A 26,713-nucleotide genomic window follows, 5' to 3' on the forward strand; every position below is an offset into this window, starting at 1 on the left:
CAACAGATTAAACTATTGGACAAGAGTATTTCATATACAGAGGTTATTACACAAATAAATAAGCTTAAATCAAACAAAGCACCGGGTAATGATGGTATTATACCAGAGATCTATAAAATCCTTTCTGAAAGTACATATTCATTAATACATAAGGTTTTTATTTTGGCCCAAACTGAGTTAATAACCCCCCCATCTTGGCAATATACATTTATTTCGCCAATTTTAAAACCTAATAAAGATCCAACTAGATGTTCTTCATATCGGCCCATCTCATTACTTAATGTTGATTATAAAATGTTTATGAGTATTTTTGCTGATAGATTGAAGACAATCATCCCCGGCATTATAGATATAGATCAGACAAGCTTCATTGTAAATAGAAATACTTTTGATAATATAAGAAGAACTTTAACATTAATTGATTTTGCAAATAGGAAAAAGAAAGATTTAACACTTATTAGTCTTGATATAAGTTCAGCATTTGATTCAGTAAGTTGGGACTATCTGTTTACCTTACTGAAGTGCACAAACTTCTCAGATGCATTTGTAAATCTAATTGAGCATTTATACAAAGGAACATTGGCTTATATTAAGGTAGGAACATATGCTTCACAAAAAATACCCATTTTAAAGGTACAAAACAAGGATGTCCACTTTCTCCACTATTATTCACTTTAGTAATGGAGCCTTGGGCTAATTTGATCAGAAACAGTACTGACATAGAGGCTTTGAAATAGTTGAAAATACAACATCCAAAATTCAACTTTTTGCAGATGATGTTCTAATTACATCAGCAGGATCTAATTCTTCTATGCAGTCTCTATTTGATAAAATGATGAATTTTAAAAGTATTTCTGGTTTAATATTCAATGAAGAAAAAACTAAAATACTACCTATATATACACGAAAAAATATTCTCATTAGTGATTTTACTAAATATGTACCCAATTCAGGTCAGATAACTTATTTAGGTATAATACTATCTAAAGATATTAAATCTGTTATATATAATAATTATAATACCTGTTTTCTTAATATACAAAACCTTTTTAATACCTGGAATAATATGTTTTTTACTATGGAGGAGAGACTTACAATTATTAAAATGATAATATTCCCCAAGATGTTATACGTAATACAATCAATAATACTTCCACCTACAAAAATAATTATCAAGAAACTGAATACACTAATGTTAAATTTCCTATGGGCACCTAATAGACCTAGGACTGCATTAAAGAAACATACTAATAGCTGGTCTCAAGGGGGTATTTCTTTTCCAGACTTTAATTTATATACTATCTCTTCTATTGTAAAAGTTATTACTTTATTAATAGATCAGTCATATGTTGCAAAATGGAAAGATTATTGGGAGCTAATTAGTATGCACTTCATGAAAATCTCCTTAACACATAAAAATATGATTGTAAATAACTCCATGTTATGGTTACTAAAGGAATTTTGTACTTCACCTATTACACCTAAACATATGGTTTGTTACCCATTAAATATTATTATTAGCTATCGTAACTTTATATTCATGCACCCTAAGTATAGGGAATGGAATTTTATTATATTCCCTATAATGTATACTCAGGGTATGCTTTTGTCATCTACTTCTGAAGGAACTCATTTAGCTATAGATAATGATCTAAAGTACTGGTATCAGTTGATATCTGATAATAAAGTTAAAAATCTAGATTTCTTAAAACAAGAATTTGATCTAAGAGAAACTTGCTGGTTAGAGGTTCAGACCTTTAGACAACATCTCATTAATAAAATAGATCTAATGTCTATAACAGTTAAAGAATCTATTCCAACACTGATTGATTACTTGATATTAAATTTACAACATAAAGTTTCTGATAAAGGTAAACTTTCATACATACATAAAATTATCAGACAAGAAACTTTTTACAGTGTAGATTCATACTGGAATTATTTCACTTCTATTAATGGGGACCCACCAAATCAACAAGATAAACAATATATATTGGAATCTGCCTATAGAACTACGCCTTCCATTGTCTGGAGACTTTATACATGGGGAATTTTTCATAGATCTTTTTATACACCTTTGATGATGAATAAAATAAATAATAAAGATAATCTATGTAAGAGATGTAATGTAGAAATTAATGCTGACTGGGCTCATATGTTTTATGACTGTATAAAATTGAAAGAATACTGGAAGTCAATTAATGAATTTTGCAGGCTCTTTTTACAGATAATTTCATTATTTCTAAATCTCTTATATTATTCAACACACCTGTACCTCAAAGTGTTAAAAAGGTTAAGCTTCCCTTGTTATGGTCTATTCTAGCAGTGGCTAGGAAAATAATAACCAGAAATTGGATTTCAGATACACCTCCTTCGTTCAATGAATTTAAAAATGTTATGAATATAGTGTGCCATATGGAAATAAACACAATTAGGTCAAGAACAACTAGAAAAACATCTTATTATATTATATGGGATAATTTACAAAATTTGTTAAAAAAATCCTAATTTCAATAGCATGGTATTTTAGTTTAATTGATCTGATTGTAGTGGATGTCTTTGTAAATACTTTAGTTGTTTTGTTGAATGTTATAATCATATCTATTTTTAATTACTTGTATAAAATTGTTATGATATTTCTCTTGTATGTTAAAACAATAAACCTGTTTTGAAAAAAAAGAAAAACTGGTCCTTTCCAGTCCCTCCCAAGCCTTCTCAGTCCAAACCCAGTGGCAACAGACCACAAAGACTACAGTCTCAGGGTATGTACAGATCTAAACAATGGAGTGCTCCCACCTCAAAAACAGGTAGTGGTAAGCCACCCTCTTATGGAAAAAGTTCACAATGACTTCTCCTGCTTCCTTCCCAGTCATGCCCAAGGACTTCCACCCCTAGGAGGAAAACTCGCCCTGCAGGCAAAAAACTGGGAATACATTACCCAGGACCGTTGGGTCTTAAACATTGTATCCCAGGGATACAGATTCTACTTCCATTCACTGCCAACCCCAAGTGGATTGCCAGACCTTCCCCCAAACCAGTGGGCAGAGGCCCAAAAACAAGTACTTTCTCTTCACAGTATCAGGGCTATTCGACCTGTTTCAACAGAGCAAATTGGACAGGGTTTCTACTCCAGACTGTTTCTAGTGCCCAGAAAAGGAAACTCCTGGTGCCCTATCCTAGATCTGTCAATTCTCATCACCGTCCTGGTGGTACCAAAGTTCAAACTGTTTACACTGCAACAGCTGCTGATTATGCTAGCCAAGGACTCCTGGCTGGTCACCCTAGACTTAAAAGAAGCTTATCTGCACATCCCCATAAGGGAATCTTGCAGGAAATATCTACGTTTCAGGGCAGGCTCTATGCACCATCAGTTCTCTGCACTTCCCTTTGGCTTATCTCCTGTGCCCAGGGTATTCACAAAGTGCCTGGCTCCAGTCATTGCATACTGCAAGCAGAGAAGCATTCATATTTACTCATATTTGGATGATTGCCTGATTCAAGCAGGCAGTCAGGAATTGCTTCTTCACCACCTGACATTTGTAAAGAGTCTCCTAACTTCTCTGGGGAATACCATCAACGAAAAAAAAAATCACATCTAGTATCCAGCCACGAAATTGTATTCCTGGGAGAAAGCTTGAACACAGCTTCACATATGGCATTCCTCATTCCAGAAAAGTAGGTTTATTTGACATATTACTTCAAACTACTGGCCACCTAAACCCAGCTATCTGCAAGAAAAATTCTGCAAGCCCTGGGGTTCATGGCCACATGTATTCTCCTAATTCCATATGCAAGACTGCATATGAGGAAACTTCAATGGTACTTAAAAAGTCTCTGGTGTCAACATTCCAAGGACCTGGAAACAGTGATTCTGATCATTCTTTGCCTAAGGACAGAGTTCCTTTAGTGGGCAGAGACCTGCAACCACAACAAGGGACTCCCTTTCACTCAACCCCCTGCTACCCAAACCCTGACAACAGACGCATCAGACTATGCATGGGGGGCTCATATGGCAGGCAAATGCATTCAAGGCAAATGGAGCCCAGGACAAATGCACCTGAATATCAATCAAAAAGAAATGTTAGCTGTACAGAATGCACTGACAGCCTTCAAATACCTTATCCTTCCAGGACAACTTTTGATAAAGACAGACAACACCACAGTCATGTGGTACTTAAACAAGCAGGGGGGAAATCATTCTTACCCTCTCTGCAGATTAGCCATGGTTCTGTGGAACACAGCCTTGAGCAACCAAGTGCACCTGCAAGCTCAATTCCTGCCAGGCAAACAAAATTCACTGGCAGGCGACTTAAGCAGAAATCTAATGGACCCGCATGAGTGAAAACTGGAACCCAGTTCATTCAAACTTCTAATCCACGGGTGGGGGACACCAGAGGTGGACCTCTTTGCTTCCCCCCAGAACCATCAGTTGAGTAAATTTTGCACCAGAACTCCCCACAGACAAGCATGGAAAGTGGATGCCCTATCCTTTACATGGGAAACCTCTCAGTCTATGCATTTCCCCCTCTGCCCCTCTTCCCAAAAGTACTACTCAAGATCAAACAGGACAGGCCAAGGACAATACTTATTGCACCAGACTGGCCACGCCAGCACTGGTACCCACTTTTACGCAGTCTGACAACAGTGCCACCCTGGCACCTGCATTAGACCCCCCTCTCTGCTGTCCCAGCAGGAGGGCCATATTTTGCATCCTCAGCTGCAAACCTTGAACCTAGCAGCATGGCTTATTCCCTGAATACATCACCAGCAACACTGAGCAAACAGGTGCTGGATGTCATCCTTGAGGCCAGGAGGCCTAGTCCCAGGAAATCCTATTCAGAAAAGTGGAAAAGATACTGTTCTTGGAGCCAGTCTCAGGGAAAGGACACAGCCATGCCACTGTACCTCAAATCCTAGATTATCTAGCAGAGCTGCTCCACAAAGGCCTATCCTTCTCATCCATTAAAATTCATGCCTCTGCCATCTCAGCTCATTACAATACTGAGCCACCCCTCTTCTCTCACCCTCTGGCCAAACAGTTCCTGAGAGGAGCTAACAATTTAAGACCCCTGAGGAGAGCTCCCACCCCTGCCTGGGACCTTAACTTTGTACTAGAGAAGCTCACGCTTCCCCCTTTTGTGCATGCTGCTTCAGCAGAGTTAAAATTCCTCTCTTGGAAAACAGCCTTTCTTCTAGCCATCACTTCAGCAAGAAGAGTGTCTGAGTTACAGGCCCTTATGGCTGTGGAACCCTTCATTATCTTCCATGCAGACAGGATTTCCCTCAGGACTAACCCATCATTTATGCTCAAGGTTATATCCAGTGTGGCTTTAAACCAATCCATCCATTTACCAACTTTTTTTTCTAATCCTCAGAATAAAGGGGAAAGGATCCCTGCACTCCTTGGACGTGCACAGACAGCTTAGGTTCTACCTTGACAGGACTAAACCATTCAGAAAATCTGACCAGCTGCTAGTCAGCTTTGCTACAGGGGTAGAGGGCAAGGCCATTTCAAAGCAAACCATCTCCAAATAGATAGCACACTGCATCCCTTTCTGCTACAAGCACCATGGAAAACCTACCCCACAGGGAATCAGAACCCATTCCACTAGGGCTACCTCAACCTCTACCGCATTTCTCAGGGGAGTCCCTACCAGGGACATCCTGGAAGCTGCAACCTGGAGTTCAGTACACACCTTTGCCAAGCATTACCCCTTACCTATCTTTTCTAAACCCAGAGCTGGATTCGCTACAGCAGCCTTACAAGCCTGCTAGCCAGCCCTAATGCTTTTTGACTGCCTCCACCCTTCCTCAGCTGTGGGAATCAACCCAAGTGTGATGACTGCAACAGTGAAACACAAAGAACATAGTACAGTTACATACACTTACCATAAATGTAGATGTTCGAGTGTATTCACTGTTGCAGTCCTGGTTACCCTCCCTTCAGCCCCCTGACTTTTCTATACTTTCTACCTAGCCTCTTCTTTGGCCATATATTATGGCAATGGCATTTACTTTTTACTGGAGGTGTTCCACACCATGTAATTGCTTCCTATTTTGGGGTCTCCTGACATCTGGGGCAAGAAAAACTGATGTAATGGCGTTGGCTGCATGTTTTATACCCCTGATGACCTGACGTCATGGAAGAGGTGACCGCATCCGACGCAGAAATCCCAAGACTCTGGTATTCGACCCGACTGAGGGCTACCTGCAGGCAGATAACCCAAGTGTGATGACTGCAACAGTGAATACACTCGAACATCTACATTTATGATAAGTGTACACAACTGTACTTTTCAGACTGTTTAAAAAAAAAAAAACTACCAGGGGACAGAACACCCTCTACATTGTATTCCTAAAGAAATTACTGTTACTTCAAGTCAAGTTTTACCACCATTGATATGCAGTGAACATGGGGTTATAAAGGTTAGCTTGTTGCTAAATAATTCTGCCAAACTGAAAAGTAAACAAATGCACCGAAGCTTAATTACAGATTATATGGAAGCAAAACAGTCACTAAGTCAAACTAACTGGAATGAGGTGTTCAGTGGAAAAACTGCAGATGGAATGTGAAAAGTTTTGAAAGAGAAATTGAGTGCAAAACATAATAAAAAATGTAACCTCATGATCTAGGCATACAACGTTAGGGGATATATTTCCATAAGAACAAGATAGCTGATGAAAGTGAGAGACATAAAATATAAGAAGTGGAAGAGAGGTTGATCTGCAACTTTGAAAACTGAAATAAACGAGCTGGACAAACAGATAAAGCATAGTATGAGACAAGATCAAGAAAATTTGAAAAAAATGTATATAAAGATATTGAGCATAATAGGAAACCTTTTTATATAAGACGTGGAAGGAGTAAAGACATACAAAATGAGAAACTGTGCAGATTCTAAAATGTATCCTCAGACACAACAGTTTATAGATATATTTACAAAATCTTATGCAAAATAGTTTGGCTCCACAAAAGGTGTGATAAATTGTCCTAGTGACACCCAGTTAACCCCAGATACTGGAATCAAATTAGATTATATTGAAATAGAACTGTGCAAATTGGAGCCAAACAAAGCACATGGAGGAGAGAGAATTAGTAACAATGACCTGAGAACACTTCAGCAAGAACTTACTGTACCATTATATCTGTTATTCACTAGGTCATATAAATATGGAGAGATTCCTCAAGACTGGAGACATGCACTTATTAAACCTGTCTTTTAGGGAAAGGATAGTAGGACAAAGCCAGAGTCATGTAGACCCTTAAGTCTACTTTCATGTTATGGAAAAATAATAAAGTAGGTAATATTGAATAAGTTATTGTCAGAACTGGATAGGCTGGGACATAAAACCACACATCAGCATGCACATGTTGAAAATAGATCTATTACCACCTGTAACATGATGTTCTATAACAATATAATAACAGCTGTGAATGAAAAGTTGTGGTGTGCTGTAATTTATATAGATTTAACTTCAGCATTTGACAGGGTCATATACAAAACACTGATCAATAAATTAGTACAACTAGGTATTGATGTACTCATGATGAGATGGATAGCTGCATGACTTATAAATGGGAGATGGCAAGTAATTATACAGCAACTGGATAGGTGAAATACTTGGTTACAGTCAGGGTGTCCCACAGGACTCAGTCCTAGGCCCTTACTTGTTTAGATTGTATCTTTCAGACCTAACTTTTTCATCTGAGGTAGTCTACATTCTATATGCAGGCAACTTGAAACTGGCTAAACTGATTGTGTGTGTTACAGATAAGGCATGTCTGCAAATTAACTTGACTAAATTGACCATTTGGGCACAGGAGAGTAATATGCTGATAAATACATCAAACATTAAGTGTATGAGATTTGGGAGACATAAATTAAAAGGTGAATATTTAATGCAGCACACAGTGATTTAAAACTGTAGACTTATTTAAGGACCAGGGTATATGGGTAGATCCAGCTATGAGTTTTTCTAATCATATCAACCAATTGGTTAATGATAGTTATAGAACTATAGGTTGTATAAAAATATTTATAAACTCTAGGAAGTGAAAAATGATGGTCATTGTTTGTTAGTTACATTAGACCCAAACTCGAGTATGGAGTAACAGTATGGAAATCCTGTAAGAAAACAATACAGAGGAAATATTCCAAGGGCATCCATGGATGTGAAAATTTGTTATTATGAAAGACTAACATATCTGAACTTGTGCAGTGTCTCTTAAATATATCTAAGAGGAATTCTTATTCAGGTATATAGGGCATTTAGAGACAACTTCCTCTGGGAATATTTGGAGTTATCAAAAAAGTACTAGAGAATCATCAGACAACCTATGTAGAAGATTCTGTAGGAATGAGAAGTGTACTAATTGGATCTCTGACAGGGTAGCTGCTGCATGGAACAGACTACCAAATTACATTAAAGCAAGTGCTAGTTCAGGTATTTTTAAGAACAGCCTGGACACTTAATTATGGGAACAAGTGTTCTGGTATATTGGCAAGCTAGAAGGGTATTGACGCCCATGCTTGAAATAGCTGTATGTATGTACAAAAAGAAGTAGAAATGTGGCTACTAAAGGTAAGTGCTTCTCCAGGAATAGCCAACAACAAATACAAAGTAGCACAACTACCACAGCGTGAAGCATAAAACGCAGTACTCTATTAAAACGTTAAAAATCCATCACAATAAAAAAGATGAGCACTTTCGGGTATAAACATTACCCTTCATCAGATCTAATTCACTCACTGTTAGTGATATATTTTTTTTAAGAATTCACAGCCAATCATAATCAGTGATTCAGCCTACGCCTTCTCAAGTTTTTTTTATTTATTGGCATTTGTTTACCAGGAAAGTCCAGCTGAGCAGTGCCTTTTTTCAGCAGAGGACCAGACAGTAAAGCTCTGTTCTGCAGACATCATGGACATCATCTACATTGTTTCATCATTTAGCCAATTTCAGACATCCATGACATCATTTAATCATTTTCAAACAGTTTTGATTAGAAATAACAGTTGCATGGGCTGTATATGACTATTTTTTTAAATATGGGAGGTATATGTAGTGCAGTGTCATCAGTATGCATAGATTGTCAGATTTTACATAAGAATATATGTTTACTATAATGACTTGCCCTGGGATTCAGTAATGCCTGCATTAAGTGTACACAGTTTTGAGTGAGCAGATAACACAGGCATAACTCACAACTTCTTTCTCCTAATTTTAGTTTTCTTGCAGCTTTAAATATTGACAGGGATTCATAAAGGTTACCACGAAGTGTAAACTACATGTACACTTTGTGCAATCTTTCTGAGTGACTAGAAAGTGACAAAAGTCTTTTCTCACAGGATTGTTTTTTTCTGAGTTGTCTGCTGGACGCCTCACTACAAAGAACTTTTCTTTCACAGGAAAACAATAGATATTTAGATATGTTTCTGTGGTTTTCCAGTCAGATTTTCACCTCAGCAAGGGAATTCTTCAGGATTCTAGGTCTCATGGCTTCCGTGGTTCTCATGATACCTCTTGCAAAACTCCACACGAGAAAAATACAATGGTATCTGAAATCTCTGTGGTCCCAGCATCTACACACATTGACTCTTCACATTCCAGTTTTGTAATTTGTTAAGAGTGGGATTATGTGGTGAAGACAACAAACTTCTCTGAATCCAGGGCTTCCACTTTCCCCTCCTGCTCCAGAGCAGTCAGCCCCAACCTATGCCTCAGACTCTGCTTGGGAAGCAGTATCAAAGGGCATTAAAGTGTAGACTGTCTGAAACAGAAAAGACAGACCAAACCACATCAACATAAAAAAGATGTTAGATCTTATATGTGCCCTCAACTCTCTGAATAATCCATGGTCCCCAAGATCACCCTGTGTTTAAAGCCAACGCCACAATGAACCAGATCTTACCCACTGTGTAGGATAGCCATGTTAGCATGGGATGTAGTTTTACAGCGCAATCTCACTCTACAGGCATATGTCAGACCAAAATTTGTAGCATAGACGCTGAGCATTACAAGAACAGGCCCTCATGAATGGAAACTGAATCAAGGTGACTTCCAAGAATTTATCCATCTGTGGGGAAAACGTCAAGTAGATCTCTGTGCCCCCTCACTAAACAATCAACTGGCAACATTCTGCTTCAGGACTCCATGAAAGAAGGCCTGAAAGACTGGTTCATTTTCTTTTCCTTGGACAGTAATATTCCTGTAGGCTTTCCGACCTTTTCCTTTGATTGCCAAGGTACTTATGAAGCTTCAGGAGGAGTCTCTAAAGATCATTGTGGTGACTCCTTTCTTGCCCAGGCAACAGTGGCTCTTCATTCTTTTGGAAGTGACAAGGGGCAGTTACCATACACTTCCTCACAGACTGGATTTACTCACAGTAGATCAGTGGATCAGGAGTGTTCGGTATATTTCGGCCAAAAACTTTAATTGACTGCCTGGATGACAGAGTTTTAATACCTCTTGGGCAACATTTTTTTCTGAGGATGTGCAGTAAGTATTAATGGAGCCAAGAAAGCCTGCTGCTAGGAAATAATACATTAACAAATGGAAAAGGTTTTCTAGTTGGTGCCATTAAAAGAGACAGCTGCCATTCAGGGCTCACATTTCTCAGGTTTTAAAGTGTTTGTGTGAGTTGCTTCCTGTGGCTTGTCTTATTCCTCATTCGTGGATCATTTGTTGACCATTTTGTCTGGCAGTTAGCATAGAGGATTAAGGAGCTGTTAATACAGTCCAGTGAAGCAAAGTTTGATTCTCTCAACCTGCATTGCTTAACTGTGTGACTCTGAGCAAATCATTTAATGAGAGACTGCTCCCAGGGAGAGTCTGAAAAAAAAAGTCTATCGAGATCAGTGTTCTACTGCAGAAAACAAATAAAATAAAACAAAATTTTATCATTTTGCCCACGGACCACCCCCCCCCCCTTTCAATACAGTCTTATGTGAAAATGTTTTTGAAAGGTGTTCTGCATGAGAAGCCTCCTAGAAAACTGGGATCTTTATTTTGCATTAAAGAAGATAGCACTTGCTCCATTTGAACCAGCTAATGTGGATGATTTGAGGTTCTTTACATGGAAAACCGACTTACTCATTGCTCTGACATTTGCAAGAAGAGTATCTGAGTTGCATACTCTTCTGGTTGGTCAGCCTTCTCATTTTCCACAGAAAGAGGGTTTCTTTGAGAACTAATCCTTCTTTTATGGTTAAAGTGGTATCCCAGTTTACTTTAAGCGAAACTATCCATCTCTCTGTCTCTCTCTCTTCTTCCCAGAAACTAAGAAAGAGGGAGAAGGGATACTTCATACCTTGCATTTCCACTTTCAACAAAATCTTTCAGAAGTTCTGATCAGTTCTTCATTGATTTTGAAGGTAAGCAAAAAAGGAAACCCTGTGTCAAAACAGACTATTTCCAAATGGTTGTCTCAAGCTATTACCTTTTGTTGTTTTAGGCTACTGCAACAGACAGTGATCAATGTGAAGACCATACTACAGTTGTGTAAGTAAACTTACCATAACAATATATGTTCAGTGATCAGTACTGCAATAGCCACCTCCTTTCTCACCCCTTTATATTTTTTTGACGTGGTGGGTACATGTATGGTCCTTTTTTCTTTTCCTAACATTGCCTTCTCAAGGCTTTAGCCTCCCTGTCTGTGTTGGCATGAAAGATGTTAAGGGCTTGACACCTGTACCTCACTTTTAGTCAGTTCAGCTGGAGTTGACAGTTTAGGCAAGTGGAATGTGCCCTAAAGCTTTGGAAGCTGGCCTGCTGTTATATCATTTGCAGGATACAACACATATTGCTTAGGATTTATTTATTTATTTGACATTTGTTTACCGGGAAAGTCCAACTGAGTATGAGCTCATTTTCAGTGGAGACCCAGTGAGAAAAGCTCTTCAGTACACATAAAGAGAATTAAATTGAACAATGGTTACAAATATTAAGCCAATAATAAAGTAGTACAATATGTGAAATACAAAATAAGCAAAATATAAAGGCAAGCAATAAAGCTGAACATACATTATATACAAGGTAATAAGCAAAATATAAGGGCAAGCAATAAAGTTGACCATACATTATAAACAAGGTAGAAGAGAGTTCCTAATGTGCATGTCATGAGAGCTGTATACTTTTTCTGACAGGACAACTAGATAATACATTTCAGTCAAACTCTGGGATAGAGAAAGGTTAGTTTAAGAATATAAAGAAAGGACATTAGAATGTTAAGGAATTAAAATGAGGAGAGGCTAGAAAGTAGGTAAAGCAGAAAGAGACACAGGATATATCAAGAGAAAGTCTAAGAGTAGGAAAGAAAGGAATAGAAAAGAGTACTAAGATGGCAAGGAGCATGGGCAGATCCAGTTATTAGTTAGATGTTCTGTCAGCCTAGACTTGAAGGAATAGTAGTACGGTATAAGTCTGATTACTTCTAGAATGCTATTCCATGATTTGTCAACACAGTGAGAGTACAGACTAACCCCGTTAGATCTTTAAGGTTTGCAAATATATAGTAGATACCTATGACAGGAGCGTAGGCCATGAGATGAAATATAGTGTTGTAGTAGTGATGATGTAGTATGTGAAAATGGGGAGTTGTACAGTAATTTGTGAGTTAATGTTAGCTGATTAAAGGTGCGAAGGTGAGGTAGTTCAAGTCAATTTAGGGACTTGAGAGCATAGCAATGGTGAGAGTAGTGGGCCTGCCCTGTGGCAAATTTAGCTACTTTATTATAACATTGACAAAGTTTTGCTTTGAGGGAAGAGTGAAGATTGGTTAGCACAGGTGAAGCATATAGAAGAGAGGGTAGGAGATAGGTGTTGGCAAGGGTTACTCTTGTGGAGTTGGAGATGAATTTATGAGCCCTATACATCATGAGCAATTTTTAAGTTTTTTTTTATGATGTTGCTGATATGCAAGTCAAACTTAAGGTTGTTGTCAATAGTTACACGTAACAGTTTTGTATGTGACAGCACATTGATTAAAGTATTGTTCGGAGAGGTAATAGCAAAGTTAGAACTATCTGGAGAAAAGTGTTTTGGTAAAAATAGCAGAAGTGTAGTTTTTTTGGGGGTTAAGTAGTAAATGGTTGTTGGTGAGACAATATTCAATGGAATTGAATGCTTCTTGCATTAAACTCTGTAGATGAGGGAGAGTCCTGGCAGAGCAGATTAATGTAGAGTCATCAGCATATTGAATTAGGGTGGCTTGTTTGCTGGCAGCATTAAAATGGTTAATAAAAATGTTGAAGGGAAGTGGACCTAGTATTGAGCCTTGAGTACTCCAGTACTAACAGGTAAGTAAGGAGAGAAGTTAGAGTTCCATTTGACAGATTAATATCATTTAGAGATGGCTAGTGAACCATTGTAAGCATGTTTTGGTTAAGCCCAGAAGAGATCATTGGGATAACAGTTGGGGGTGGGAGACGGCATCTAAGGCTTTGGATAGAACTAAGATCAGAGAAGAGACCACATTTCCTGAGTCACGAGCTTTGTTGACAGTGTCAGTAAAGGATAATAGGGCAGTGATAGTACTGTGTGCTGGTCTGAATCCATGATGGGTGGGAGAGAGAAGATTACTGCCAAGGAGGTATTGAAGTTGCTTATGGATACATTTTTGTAGAATTTTTGATAGTGGTGAAAGAATATCAATTGGCCTATAGTTGGAGATTTATGTGGGGGTGCCAACTTTGTGGAGAGGAAGGATGAAGGACTTTTTCCACAGGAAGGGGACAGAAGACTCCTTGATGGATCTGTTAATGATTATTGAGACGGGGTAGGCAATTGAGTCAGCAGACAGTTTTAAAAATTTGTTAGGACGATTGTCTGCAGAGGGGGGAACATGACCTGAGCTTGCACAGGAGGGATTTGATAAAGGAAGTAGGAACCGGTTGAAGGGAAAATGTGGAGTGACAGGTAACAGGAGGCTGGGAGAAGGCAGAGGGAGATGAAAGGAATTTGTTAGTGATGGAAGCTATGTTGTCAGTGAAATAAGAGTTAAATTGAGTTGATATCTCAGGGGAGGTACTAACACTGGATGGTTGGGGGAGGACTGACTTCCTGGGTTTAGGATTTCTTTGATAGTGTACCAGAGATTTTTTGGACTGGATTTGTGCTGATCTTCTGGCTTTGCATGCAACTGTTTTTTTGTCTAAATTAACCTGTTTCTTTACAAATGTGTTTTGAAATGCTGTAAATTAATTTGAGTCTTATGTTTTAGGTAAGTTGTCCAAGTCTTCTCTTTTTTTGCATGAGTGATGTGGTATAGATAGAAAGCCAATGAGTATAGCTGGTTTTGACTCTTTTCCTTCTGGTTGGAGCTAAACTGTCTAAAATGCTTAGGAATTTAGAATTAAATTGTTCAACTGCATCATCTAGTGGTAAGTATTTAAGGAAGGACCAATTGATGGAGTGTAGTAAATTTATAAAGACCTGCTGGTCAAAGTTGGACAGGTTTTGTACTGTCTTGTAGGTGTGTTGTCTACATGAATGTGAAACGAGTCTAGTTGTACAGATGGGGTGGTGATCACTAATAGAGGCTGGAGGTGTTTTGGACTGAGAGAAATTGTTAGGATGGGAGACCAAAATCCATTCAGTTATTGATCCATTTTGGTTTGTGGCACTGGTGAAGGTTGGGTGAGTAATTAGTTGAGAAAATCCAAATAGGTTTATGCTATCTGTGGGAAAATTGTAAGTCAAGTCTCTGCCAGTCAGTGTTGACATCCCCTAATATTACTGTTTCTAGAGAGAGATTTTGTGATACCCAAAATGATATAATTTCAAGAGTTAAGTTATTGCCAGGGGGGTATGAATAAAGCTGTAATGCAGAGACTTTTATTATTGTTTAATTTAAGGTAGGTGATCAATAGTTCAGCTTTGTCAATGGAGGGTATGGATTGGTTGTGAGGGGTTAGGGAAATAGAAGCAGGATATATTACTGCAACACCGCCTCCTTATCTTTTAAATTGATCAGCTCTGAACATATTAAAGCCTGAGGGAAGTATTTTGGTATCCTTTATTTCTGGTTTAAGCCAGGTTTCAGTTATTACTAGAATATCAGGAGGTTGTGCAAGTCATCCAAGCATACAACTCAGAAATGTTGTTGCACATGCTATGTGCATTTACTGAGATAAATTTAAGCATATTTTGTGTACTTGGAATATGGGTTGAAGGTGTAGATTGTGATGTGTTGGGACCAGGGTTAGGGTGGATGTAACCACAGAGCAGGAGGGATTTCAAGATTATGTGCTAAAGACAGGATTTCATTTTGGTTAAACTGTCAGTACATGTAATGTTAAACAGGTACAGCTGTGTCTGAAGCAGTTTGGGTTCATAGAACAGAATAATGTCTGTGTGAAAGCGATGAGCAGTGATGGGTATGGAGTAGTGATTTGTGTTATTGGTGTAAGAGGTAGTGTCTGTAGGAGAGCTTAGAACAGGTTGGATAGAGACTAGGTATGATGACAGTGAAGAGAAGCAGAAGAGTGTTAGTGATAGGAGAGTAAGAAGAATCATTTTAGTTTAGGGATTATTAGAGAGTTAATCAGACAAACTAAAGTGGATGATATAAGGTGAGTAAGAAGGTTTGTAGAAATGAAGGAAAGGGAGTAGTATGCAGATAGGGTGCTAGTGTGATAATAGGAATATCCTGAGAGATGGTGTGAATGGATGAGGAAGCTAGAGCTAATAGAGGAAGGGGATGATGGGGTGGAGCTGGTAGAGGAAGAGTGTGGTGTGGACAGCTTTAAATGTAGAGGTAAAGGGGATGAGAGGGATTTGGGGGCAGGGTAGGGGAGTGAAGTGAGCCTGCAGGGCGAACGAAGCGGGATGACACCCCAGAGAACAAGAACCAGTAGGTAAGAACTCAGAAAAAAACTATCAGTGAGATTGCAACCTATCTATTTAAGATGCTGGTAAAAGGGTCAGTTAAGTATTGAGCGAAAAGCAGTAAGTTATACAAAGGTACATTTACAGTTTATAAAGAAAATCAGTTTAAGGGCATTTGGTAAACCTCCTTAACTAAGCACAGTAGAATCAGAAACTGCTGCAAGAAGAAACTGCTACAAGTACAATTCTTCAGAAAATTAAGCTGGGAGGGGGATGGGGGCTGTGCACACTACACAGATTGCAAGTATAACAAACACATATAAACACAACTATTCAATCCAAACAGCAATGCATATTGAAAAGCCGATTAAAGGGAAAAAACATTTGTACACACGGGAAAAGCCGAAAGATACGACAACAACGACACACTTTCTTATGTATAAAGTGTTACGGCAGGTTTGTAGACAGCTTGCAGGTGAATTTTATTGTTTGAATCCCGAGTGTTTAAAATCATCCAGGGATGGCACCTTGTAGTTTAGAGATGGGTGATTGCAGAACTAAGGGAGAAAAAGAAACATGGAGAAGCAGGTTAGGAGAGGGTTATATAACTATCATACTGAGTTACATTAAGCACAACAGTTTATTTTAGTAGGCCTAAAGTAGAGTTTGAGAGATGTAAAGTAGATACAGGGAAAAGGAACAACAGTATACAGATGACGTGTTACAGTTACATTATGCATATTATAGCATTCCTGCAATAAAAGCCTTGAATTGACATCCTGTAACTTTAACTACTTTCAAATATCTAACACATAGTTCATATTAGAACTAAAACAGATTACAAAGTACATTAGATGTCCTGAAATATAAAATGCCTTCTCAGAACTATAACATAGTTCAGGTAGAATCTTGAACTAAAATACAAAGTGCTAACAGTATACAGAATCCAAGCTACTGCTGTAGCACTGTGTACAGTATACTATGCATGCAGTTAACAAAGGTTTTAGTTTCTTTTAAATAAGATGCTTACACAGAGCAATGACTACAGTTATACAAAAAACAAACAAATAAATACTGTAGTGTACACACTCCCAGGAAAAAAGACTAATAGGGCAAACCAGAGTTTATAGAGACCAGAGTGGAAGTGAAAATGGAACACAAAATGGTGCCAGCTAGGATAGCATTTGAATGGAGCAAAGCATCATGGAAGAAGGCAGCAGAATATAGAGTTAAGGGGGACAGAGGAGAAGAGGAATAAAAACTAAGTGTAAAACAAGGATATATGACACCCCAGAGAACAAGATACTGCAGCAGTGATCATTCAGACATTGACTATTATGTAAAATTTATTTACACAGCTGTACTTTCTGTGGTAAAATTGTAAAATGGTAAAATTTTCTTTTGGGGGCTGTGGTAAGTGTTTAAAGTGATCTTTACCTTTTTTTTTTTTTTTTAGTGGTTCTAGTTGTTAAAAAGTTAGTGCCGTATCCTTCCATAGCTTCTTTGCATCTACTGTTATGTGATGTTTTGATAATTATATTTGTGGTGTTATAACGGGCATAAATGCACAGAACTGCATTTGGTTGTGCTTTTAAGTGTATGTTTTTAATATTGACATCTCTGCATGGTGTATATTCTATATTTAGTGTTACTCATTTTTAATTAAACCTGAAATAGTTATTTTCTGCTCTCCTTTTCGCCATTGTAGCAGATTTCTGTAGCTGTTTTGCTGTTTCTTACAAAGCGAACAAAGTGCAGCTCTTAGTTTGATCTTTGATTAACTAAACTCCTACAAGCCTGTCTGTGCAAGAGTAATATCTTTTGATCTGAAGTAGTTAACTTCATTTGGTCTGCAACCTGTGGGATATGGATCCGATCTCTGATCCGAGCCGGCAACTTTACAAAGCTTAGATCCAAGCTGCTAGCTCCTCCCCTTACCCATAATCCCCTGCCAACCCTGACTGACCCCAGATCTAGTTTGCCGTGCTTCTGAACAGCAGCTAGATTGCGAGGTCCTGGTTTTTTGGTCAGATAAGTCCTTGTTTCTTAATTTCCTCCCTTTAAACTTGTGCGAGTGTTTTTTGTTGGTTAGGTTTCCCTTGTTATAACCTCATTTTTAAATAACCTTTTAAATTTTAGTCAAATTTTTCCTCCCCATCCCTCGCTGGTTGTAGTCTGTGTGTGTGTGTTTAGTGTGTTTGGGGCCTACTGAGTGAGTTTTTCTTTTAGTTTAATATGTCTGAGGCCCCAAAACTGATATTTTCTAAGTGCACCGAGTGTGGCCATAAGCTCTCCCCAGCGGATGGCCACACTCTGTGTGTCCGGTGCCTTGGGGTTGAACACCTCTCTTCTGGGTGTTCTATCTGCGTGGCGTTCAACCCCAGGGCACTGAAGGACCGGAGGTCGAAGCTGATCCTAGCGGGACTCTTGCCCCCGGATTCGGCTTCAGCATCCAGTGCTTCTGTGGCCTCCTCCCAGGCTTCTGTGGCGGCCACTCCTGCCTCTCTCCCCCCGGCTGGGACGAGGCCAGGAAAGAAAAAAGGAGGGAGAAGCACCACAAGCGGCGGGCCGAGGCCTCCGCTTCGGCCCCCCCCCCCGGCTAAGCGGGCTTCTCCCTCCAGGGCTTCTAGGTCTCCTCCTTCTCGCCTCCGAGGAGGAGGCGACCCGATCTCCATCGAGGTGGCACTCCCGGCCAGCCTCCGTGGCCTCGTCGAGATCCACCCGTAGCCTTTCGGGTGCAGATTTGGACCGGATGATGCGAAGGTTCATCCAGGCCCAGCTGCAGATGGGAGTGCTCCTGCCCCCCCCAACGGGGGGGGGGAGCTCAACACCCTTCTTTTCCCCGATAGCTCCTTCTCCGACCCGCTTCCCGGGTTCGGAGCGCTCGGAGCTGGGCAGCGTTGGAGCCGGGGGTTGGTTGGCACCGACAGTATCAGGTACTTCGGCTCTGACTCTTCCTTCGAGTCTGTCGGATCCTTCCTTGTCGGATTAGAGCTCTCGGAGCCATGGTCTGAGCTTCAGATCCGAGGGGGTCTGTGTGCCTTCGGTTCCGTCCAGGTTGGACCACACTGGTCCTTTGGATCCGATGCTCTCAGCGCCTGTTCTGATCCATCCATCGGATCCAGGCAAGGGTCTGCTCTCGGATCCCAGAGAGAGCGGCTCTCCCTCGGCCTTCGATGTGGTGGAGAGGGCTCTGTTGAGTGCATCCAGGCCCCTGGTCCTTGCTTCGGTTCCATCCCGCTTTCCCTCTCGGTTGGGTCAGGCTTCCATCACCCGGCCACAGGGACAGCCTGCTTTGACGTCTCAGGTCGTTCCCCTGGAACAAGACATGGCTGGTGAGACATCCTCGAAAACCCCCCCCCCCCGAGGATGTTCCTCACAAGCGAAAGTGCAAGAGGAGGCACGTGGACTCCCTCGAGTCCTTGACAGAAGACACGGATTTGGATGAGGGGGAAGGCTCCCCAAGGTCACCCCCGAGGATATCTCCTTTGGAGACATCATGGAAATGCTTAGGATAAGGGGGGGGGTCCGCCCCCAAGGCTTCCTCGGACGAATCTGTGTTCCTGGAGGTGTTCGAAGCAGGCCCGGCCGACCCCTTAGTGGACCTTATTACCACTAGGGCGTGGAAGGAGCCGGACACTGTGGAGCCAGTCCCCAAATGTCCAGACAGAATTCTATGCCCCCCCACTGAGAAGTCCCATTGGAGCAAGGGACCTCCCGTAGATGCCATGTTGGTGGCGGCAGCCACCAAGAGAGAGTTAGCCAAAGAGAGTCCCTCGGTCCATCCCCCGAGCAAGGAGTCTCGCTCGATGGACCATCTTGGGAAGCGGGTCTTTAGTTCAGCGACCTTCACTGTAAGGTCCCTGAACTACATGGCACATGTGATACGGCTGAATCGCCCCCGGAGTCCTTTTCGGCGGAGGACAAACAGTTGTACTCCACTCGCAGGGCCACTCTTAGGTCTATATCCAACACCTCTATGCGGCTTGTATCCCACGCTACAGAGGGAGCCACTAGAGCCAGCGGAGCGGGCCTAGTTATGAGGCGTCAGGCCTGGCTCCGACATTGTGATTTCGCGGAACCCTTCAAGGCATCCTTTGCGAATGCCCCCTTCGATGGTTCTGCCTTATTTGGCAAGACAGTTCACGAGACTTTAGTCCAGAGCGAAAAGGACGGGAAGACATTGTCTGCTGTCAGAGTCCGCTTCTCTGCTCCCCAGAAGTCCTTCTTCAGGAACCAAAAGGGACAGAAGAAGATGTGGTTCCAAAAGTCGCAACAGTCCCAGTCCGCTCCGGACTCCCAGTCCTTCCGCGGCAGAGGAGGACAGGGTGGACGCCGCCCTAGAGGCAGTGGGGGCCCGAAGAACTTTGGGTCCAGAGAAACCTTCTCTGAATCGGCCCACACAGCAACCCGGAGGGGTTGCCCAACTGCTCCACTCTGGAGGCAGTCGGGAGGCGCTTCTCGAGGCACCTGGCAGCTTGGGAGTCCATTACAACAGACCGCTGGGTGCTTCGTATCATATCCAGAGGATACAGAATTCCCCTTTCTTACATTCCCTACACCCCCGAACACCTCCTCGATGTTCCACCCAATCAGAGGGAGGCTGCAGCTGCAGAAATTCGTAAGCTTTTAGAAAAAGGAGCTGTCCAGCATGTCCCCCCAGGCCAGTCCGGATCGGGTTACTACTCCAGGTTCTTTTTGGTGCCAAAAAAGACGGGGGACCTAAGGCCCATCCTCTATCTTTCCCTACTAAATCTGTCAGTAACCAAAGAAAAGTTCCGGATGGTCACTCTTCAATCTATTCTCCCCCTCTTGCGGGAGAATGACTGGATGTGCTCGATAGACCTCAAGGACGTGTACTACCACATATTGATGGACGTGCGATCCAGGAGGTTTCTCCACTTCCGGCTGGGAGCCAGTCATTATCAATTCAGGGTCCTTCCCTTCGGTCTCACCTCAGCCCCCAGGGTGTTCACCAAGGTATTAGCAGTGATAGCGGCTCACCTGAGACTTCAGGGAATGCAGGTTTTCCTGTACCTGGACGACTGGCTCCTCACTGCCCCAACAAGGCATCTACTATGCTTAGTCAGGGACTACTTCCTCAACCTTGCTCCTCAACTAGGGATCACTATAAACTCAGACAAGTCCTCTCTCACTCCAACTCAGGTGATAGATTTTATCGGGGCCAGACTGGACACCAACAGGCAACTAGTCTTCCTAACTCCCGACCGGTTGCACACATTGAGGGCACATGTGCGGGCCATCTTTCAATCTTCGAAACCTCCGGCGGGATTGGTTCTGAGGGCCCTGGGGTCCATGGGAGCCGCAATAAACCTTCTTCCCATGGCGCATCTGAACATGAGGATTTTACAGTGGACTCTGCAAGTCCAATGGTCCCTTCATCAGTACCCCTTGAGTCACCCCATTTCTCTCAGCAGGGCCTGCAAGAGGGCTCTCGTTTGGTGGCTTCAATCGCCGGACCTCCAGGCGGGACGCCCCTTTGCCACGGCCCCCCCTCTCACCACTGTGACCACGGACGCCTCTCGTCTTGGGTGGGGGGGCATTATTCGGGCAGGACGGTCCAAGGCACGTGGAACGATTCGGAGACCTTATTGCACATAAATGTTCTAGAGATGAGGGCAGTGCTGTTGTCGTTGCAAGCACTTCAGAGCCTTCTGCCTGCAGGAACAGTTGCAATCCAGACAGACAGTATGTCTGTGGTATGGTATATCAACAAACAAGGGGGAACCAGGTCTTACCCACTCTGTCGAGAAGCCATGAGAGTGTGGGAAAGGGCGAGCTCCACCAACCGCTTTCTCATTGCAATGCACATTCCGGGATGGACCAACATCCTGGCGGACAGACTGAGTCACACCATCCTTTCACCTTATGAGTGGTCCCTCAATCCTCAAGTAGCGAGTCGAATTTTTGCCATTTGGGGGCAGCCCTTTTGCGATCTCTTCGCATCTCCCTCAAACACAAAATGCAACAATTACTTCGCTCTCATTCCCCCTGCCGGGGAAGCCCCGAGGGACACCTTGGTGCATGCTTGGCCACCCGGTCTTCTCTATGCCTACCCTCCTCTTCTCCTCATGCTGAATCTCCTTCAGAAAGCCAGTCGGTTGGGGAGCAGGATGATCCTCATTGCCCCATTCTGGCCTCGCCAAGCTTGGTTCCCTTACCTCTGGTCTCATCGAGCGAATCCACCCTGGATTCTAGATCCCCTTCTGGATCTAATTTCCCACCCCCTGGGGCTCCCACTTCCCGACCTGGTCAGCCTCAAGCTTACGGCTTGGCTGCTCCAGTTCCACTTGTAGATAGGACTCCCAGTATCTCATCTCCAGTTAAAACTATCCTAGTAGCAGCGCACAAGCCCTCTACTAGGCAGGTCTATGGTAGTAAATGGAAGCGTTTCTCTATCTGGGCGGAACGCCATAATTTGGATCCTTTTACAGCCCCCTTGCCTGCGGTGCTGGATTTTCTTTCAGGTCTTTTTGATGGCTGAGCTAGCTGTTCTAAGGTTAAGGTTCAGTTAGCAGCTATCTCTCATTATCACATAGGTACTGAAATGGGTCCTTTGATTACTACAAAATTGTGCAAAACGTTCCTAAAGGGCACCTTTCTACTTAGGCCTCAAATAAAGGAAGCGGTACCTCCATGGGATTTGACCTTGGTATTACAAGCCTTGACGGCCCCTCCCTTCGAACCGGCGGCTTCAGTAACCTCAAATATTTGTCTTGGAAAACAGCCTTTCTAGTGGCTATTACTTCAGCCAGGAGAGTATCTGAATTACAAGCTCTTTCTGTCAAACCCCCATACTTAGCCTTTCACAAGGATAGGGTTTACCTCAGGACCAATCCCTCCTTCCTCCCGAAGGTAGTTTCTGAATGTAATATTAACCAATCTATCAGTTTGCCGGTCTTCTTTTCTAACTACCAGAACAAAGGGGAGTACAGATTACATTCTTTGAACGTGCATAGACAACTTAGATTTTACATTCATAGAACATCTGGTCATAGACAATCCGACCAGCTGTTCGTCTCCTTTGCCGTATTTAATCTAGGTAACCCAGTCTCGAAAGTTTCCTTATCGAAATGGATTTCACAGTGTATCATCACAGCGTATCAAAATTCCGGCAGGCCCGCACCTCAAGGAGTTCATGCCCACTCAACTAGGGCTATGGCTACATCTGCCACCTTTAAATCCAGGGTTTCCTGGGATGATATCTGTTCAGCAGCCACTTGGGCCTCATCTCATACCTTCATCAATCATTATAAATTGGACATTATCTCCAGAGGGAGAACTTCTTTTGGCTCCGCAGTGCTCCGGAATATCCTTCCATGAGGGCCGCCCAAGGTTTAGGTAACTGGGGACTCTGTCCCACAGGTTGCAGACCAAATGAAGTTAACTACTTCAGATTAAGAAGTTATGTACTCACCATAACGTTCCATCTGAGTAGGTAAACTTCATTTGTCTGCAACTGTTCCCCCCCCTCCTTCCCCCTGACCTTCAGATGTGTTTCATGACATATAGTGATGTACCATTTCTGATAATGCAGTTAGTTATCTACTATAGTGCTTGCGGGCAAACTTGATCTGAGGTCAGTCAGGGTTGGCAGGGGATTATGGTTAAGGGGAGGAGCTAGGAGCTCGGATCTAAGCTTTGTAAAGTTGCCGGCTCGAATCCGAGATCGGATCCGTATCCCACAGGTTGCAGACAAATGAAGTTTACCTACTCAGATGGAACGTTATGGTGAGTACATAACTTCTTATTTCATTTTTGTAGAATGTCTTATCTGTCATGGGCTGCAGATTATTCATTCTCTCTGTTTATCCTTCCTCTTATCATATTACTGTAGTAGATTGCAAGTGCAGCATTTGGCATTGACAAGTGGTTGTTTTAAGTGATCTGCTTTTTTCAGAACCTTATGCCATCTAAGAAGTCATGTGTGCAGTCACTCCGTCAGAAACTGGAGGAGGAACTGAAGTGCCTTGTGCAGGAGAATGGAGGCAGCTGGAACAGCAGTCTGGGAGAAGATCTGAATCTGAAGTGGAAACGCCATGGAGATCTGATAATCCTCAGTGAGAAGGCCTTTCAGGCAGATACTTGGAAGAATTTAGGTGAGACCGTGTTTGTTAATTTAGAAATGTTTTTTTTTTTTTGCCAGAAAATGTATGTTTTACATCTGTACATGATTGTGTTGTATTATGATGGTCATCATTCTTACTGCTGCTGTAGCGTTTTTGGCTATATGGATTGTATACTGCATAGGGTACATCTGGGACAGTTTCACAAACACCCTCACTTCGACTATTGATTGGTCTGCCCCACTGGAAGAATATCAGCAGTTGGAGCAATTGACTGTTGGCAGCCTCGCCCCTAATTTATGCGAAATATTAAAATCGTCAAATTGTAATGAAGTATGACTACATTTCATCTTGTTTTTATATTGCTATATTATTTTCCTAGTATTTGAAAAAATAAGTATTTCATCTTTATATGCATAGCACTGTCTTTCTCTCAACCTTCATCTGTCCGTGTGTTGATATGAATTTTCCAGCAGTGTCATTGGTGTGGCTTTAGGTGCTAGGAGGGATCCTTCTTGCTCCTCAGTACTCACTTTGGTCTCATGCTTATTTTGCTCCCTCCTTGTGAAGAGGGGGATGACGTGTCTGCACGAGCACTGTGGGGTTGAATAGCAGCTGGAGACCAGGATCACATGGAGATACTGTCTCAAAGGAAGCAGAGATAATTAAGAATGCTGTATGTAGAGGCATGGTTATATTTTGAAAGAGCCAATGCATGCCACCCCTTTGGATGCTACAGTCATGCACAGGAGATAATAGTTCTTCAAGTGAAAACAGAGATACTCACTGTGGAGATGAAGACAGTCACTCCTGGCTTATTTGCCTCTTTCCCCAGTGGAACAAATGAGACGTATGGAAAAGTGCAAGTTCATGGAGTACCCAGGGAGGAGAAGTGTTTGATGTTAATCAAAGTGTGTGTGTGTGGGGGGGGGGGGGGACTGGTTAAAATAAAAAAATAAAAAAAAGTGAAACCAGCTGAGATAATCCAGTTGAGAATAATCACATCAGTGATGGTGAGAAACCTTTGTCATTTTCTCCACTGTAAAAGACATTTTGGAAGAGACCATTACATACATTTTACAATCAAAGTTACTGTACCAATATTCTGTACGCCCAAATAGATTTACACAGGACTGTATTAATGAGTGCAGCAGGTCATGCACTTTTTAGCTTTCTCTTTCAGTCAACTACTCAAAAATCTTTTTTTTTTTTCAACAGTAGCCAAGGCAGTAGGGTGTCTTTCTTGTATATTAAAAATAAAATGCATAGAAGCAGATAACTCTGAGGATGAAGAGGAAGGAATATTACCAGTCTATAATACTTTCCATGCCTGCATATTGAACTGTTAATTAAGATGCTGTATTGTTTTCACTTGAATCCCCTACTTAATGATGTCATTTGGAGAAACAGTATACTTAAGAAAACTTTTAAAGGTCATGAGACAAAAAAATCCTGCTTAAAAAAGATAATCTGATATTGTCATCTTCATTCATTCATTCCTCAGCAGTTGGGTTCAGGTCCAACTCAGCTGCTTCTTCTAGATCATAGAATACTTGAACTCTCAAGCTCCTCCTGTTACCCATAATGCCCCAGATAGCTAACATACCTCAGATCTCGTTTGCCACTGTAGTGTTAAGATATAAATCGCGAACACTGGAGTAGTTGGGAATTTTTCTTTTCATCTACCTTTCAAAAGTCAGTGGGTTTAATCTTCTGTATTATTTTTGCTATTATACTTATTATTTTTATTCCCTTTAACCCTTATTTCAGTAATATTGGCTCCCCTTTCCTTCTTGTATTTCAATAGAACTCTGAATTACCATAGTTGGTAATTCTTTCCCCTTTCCTTTCCACTAGAAAAATTTGCAAAAGTAAATGGAAAAGGTTTATATTTGGGGTCCATAGAAAGAATTTAGATCCCTTTTCAGTGCCGATTTTAAAGGTCCTTAACTTTTTAGCTACAGTTTTCATTGAGGGTGCTGGCTCCTCGGCTACCAGATTACAATTAGCAGCCATTTCCAATAGGAGTAAATAATTCTACTTCAGCTTCCTTCAAGTTTTGTAAAGCTTCTCTGCTTACTCAGGTCTCCTTTGAGGGATCCTACTCCTCCTTGGGATTTAAATATTGTTCTTCTGGCCTTGACTCAACCCCTCTTTGAACCATCAGCTAAGTCTGATCTGAAGTTTTTGACCTGGAAAACTGTTTTCCTGGTTGCTATTACTTCTGCCAGAAGATGGTCTGAACTTCAAGCACTGTTTTCTAAACCTTCCTATTTAATTTTTGACAAGGATAGGGTTTCCTTATGGACCATTCCTTCCATTTTACCAAAGATGGTTTCAGAATCTAATAATCAGGTCATCAACCTCCCAGTCTTCTTTCCTAACTTTTAAAAGAAAGAAGAATATATGTCACATCACAAAACAAAACAAAAAAAGGGAGTAAATCACTACCAGTGTAATAAAAACCAAAACGAAACACTGGACAAAAAATCCAAAAAAAAGGAAACCAATTAAACACTTTTAGCGTAAAACCACTTTATTTCTGCTATTTGTTCAAGGAATTAATCAGAAACTAAAAACACTTGCAAAAGCTCCATATTTTATGCAAACCATTTAACAAATCAACCAATTAAAAATGGTTCCCTATTAGAAGACTGAAGGCGCATTCTTTCAAATGCGTCTTGGTCGAACTCAAAAGACTGAAACGGCAAAATATTGAAGCGGCTTTTAAACACATTCTTTCCCTGGGAAAGAATTTGCTTGTCTGCTTCGTTACTTTGCTGTTTTCGGCACTG

General features: G+C 41.4%; 1 protein-coding gene across 1 annotated transcript in view; it reads left to right on the top strand.

The window, feature by feature from the left end:
* TRMT12 (tRNA methyltransferase 12 homolog) overlaps nucleotides 1–26,713 on the top strand; it is a 452,768-nt gene that overhangs the window by 318,111 nt on the left and 107,944 nt on the right. The window contains exon 3 of the mRNA XM_044057512.1: nucleotides 23,753–23,951. Within this exon, the coding sequence (XP_043913447.1) occupies nucleotides 23,753–23,951 (199 nt within the window). The remainder of the gene's footprint in view (nucleotides 1–23,752; nucleotides 23,952–26,713) is intronic.

Source organism: Protopterus annectens, chromosome 15.part0 (genome assembly GCF_019279795.1).
Source record: "Protopterus annectens isolate FY-2018-M chromosome 15.part0, PAN1.0, whole genome shotgun sequence".
In the NCBI taxonomy this organism is placed as follows: domain Eukaryota; kingdom Metazoa; phylum Chordata; order Ceratodontiformes; family Protopteridae; genus Protopterus; species Protopterus annectens.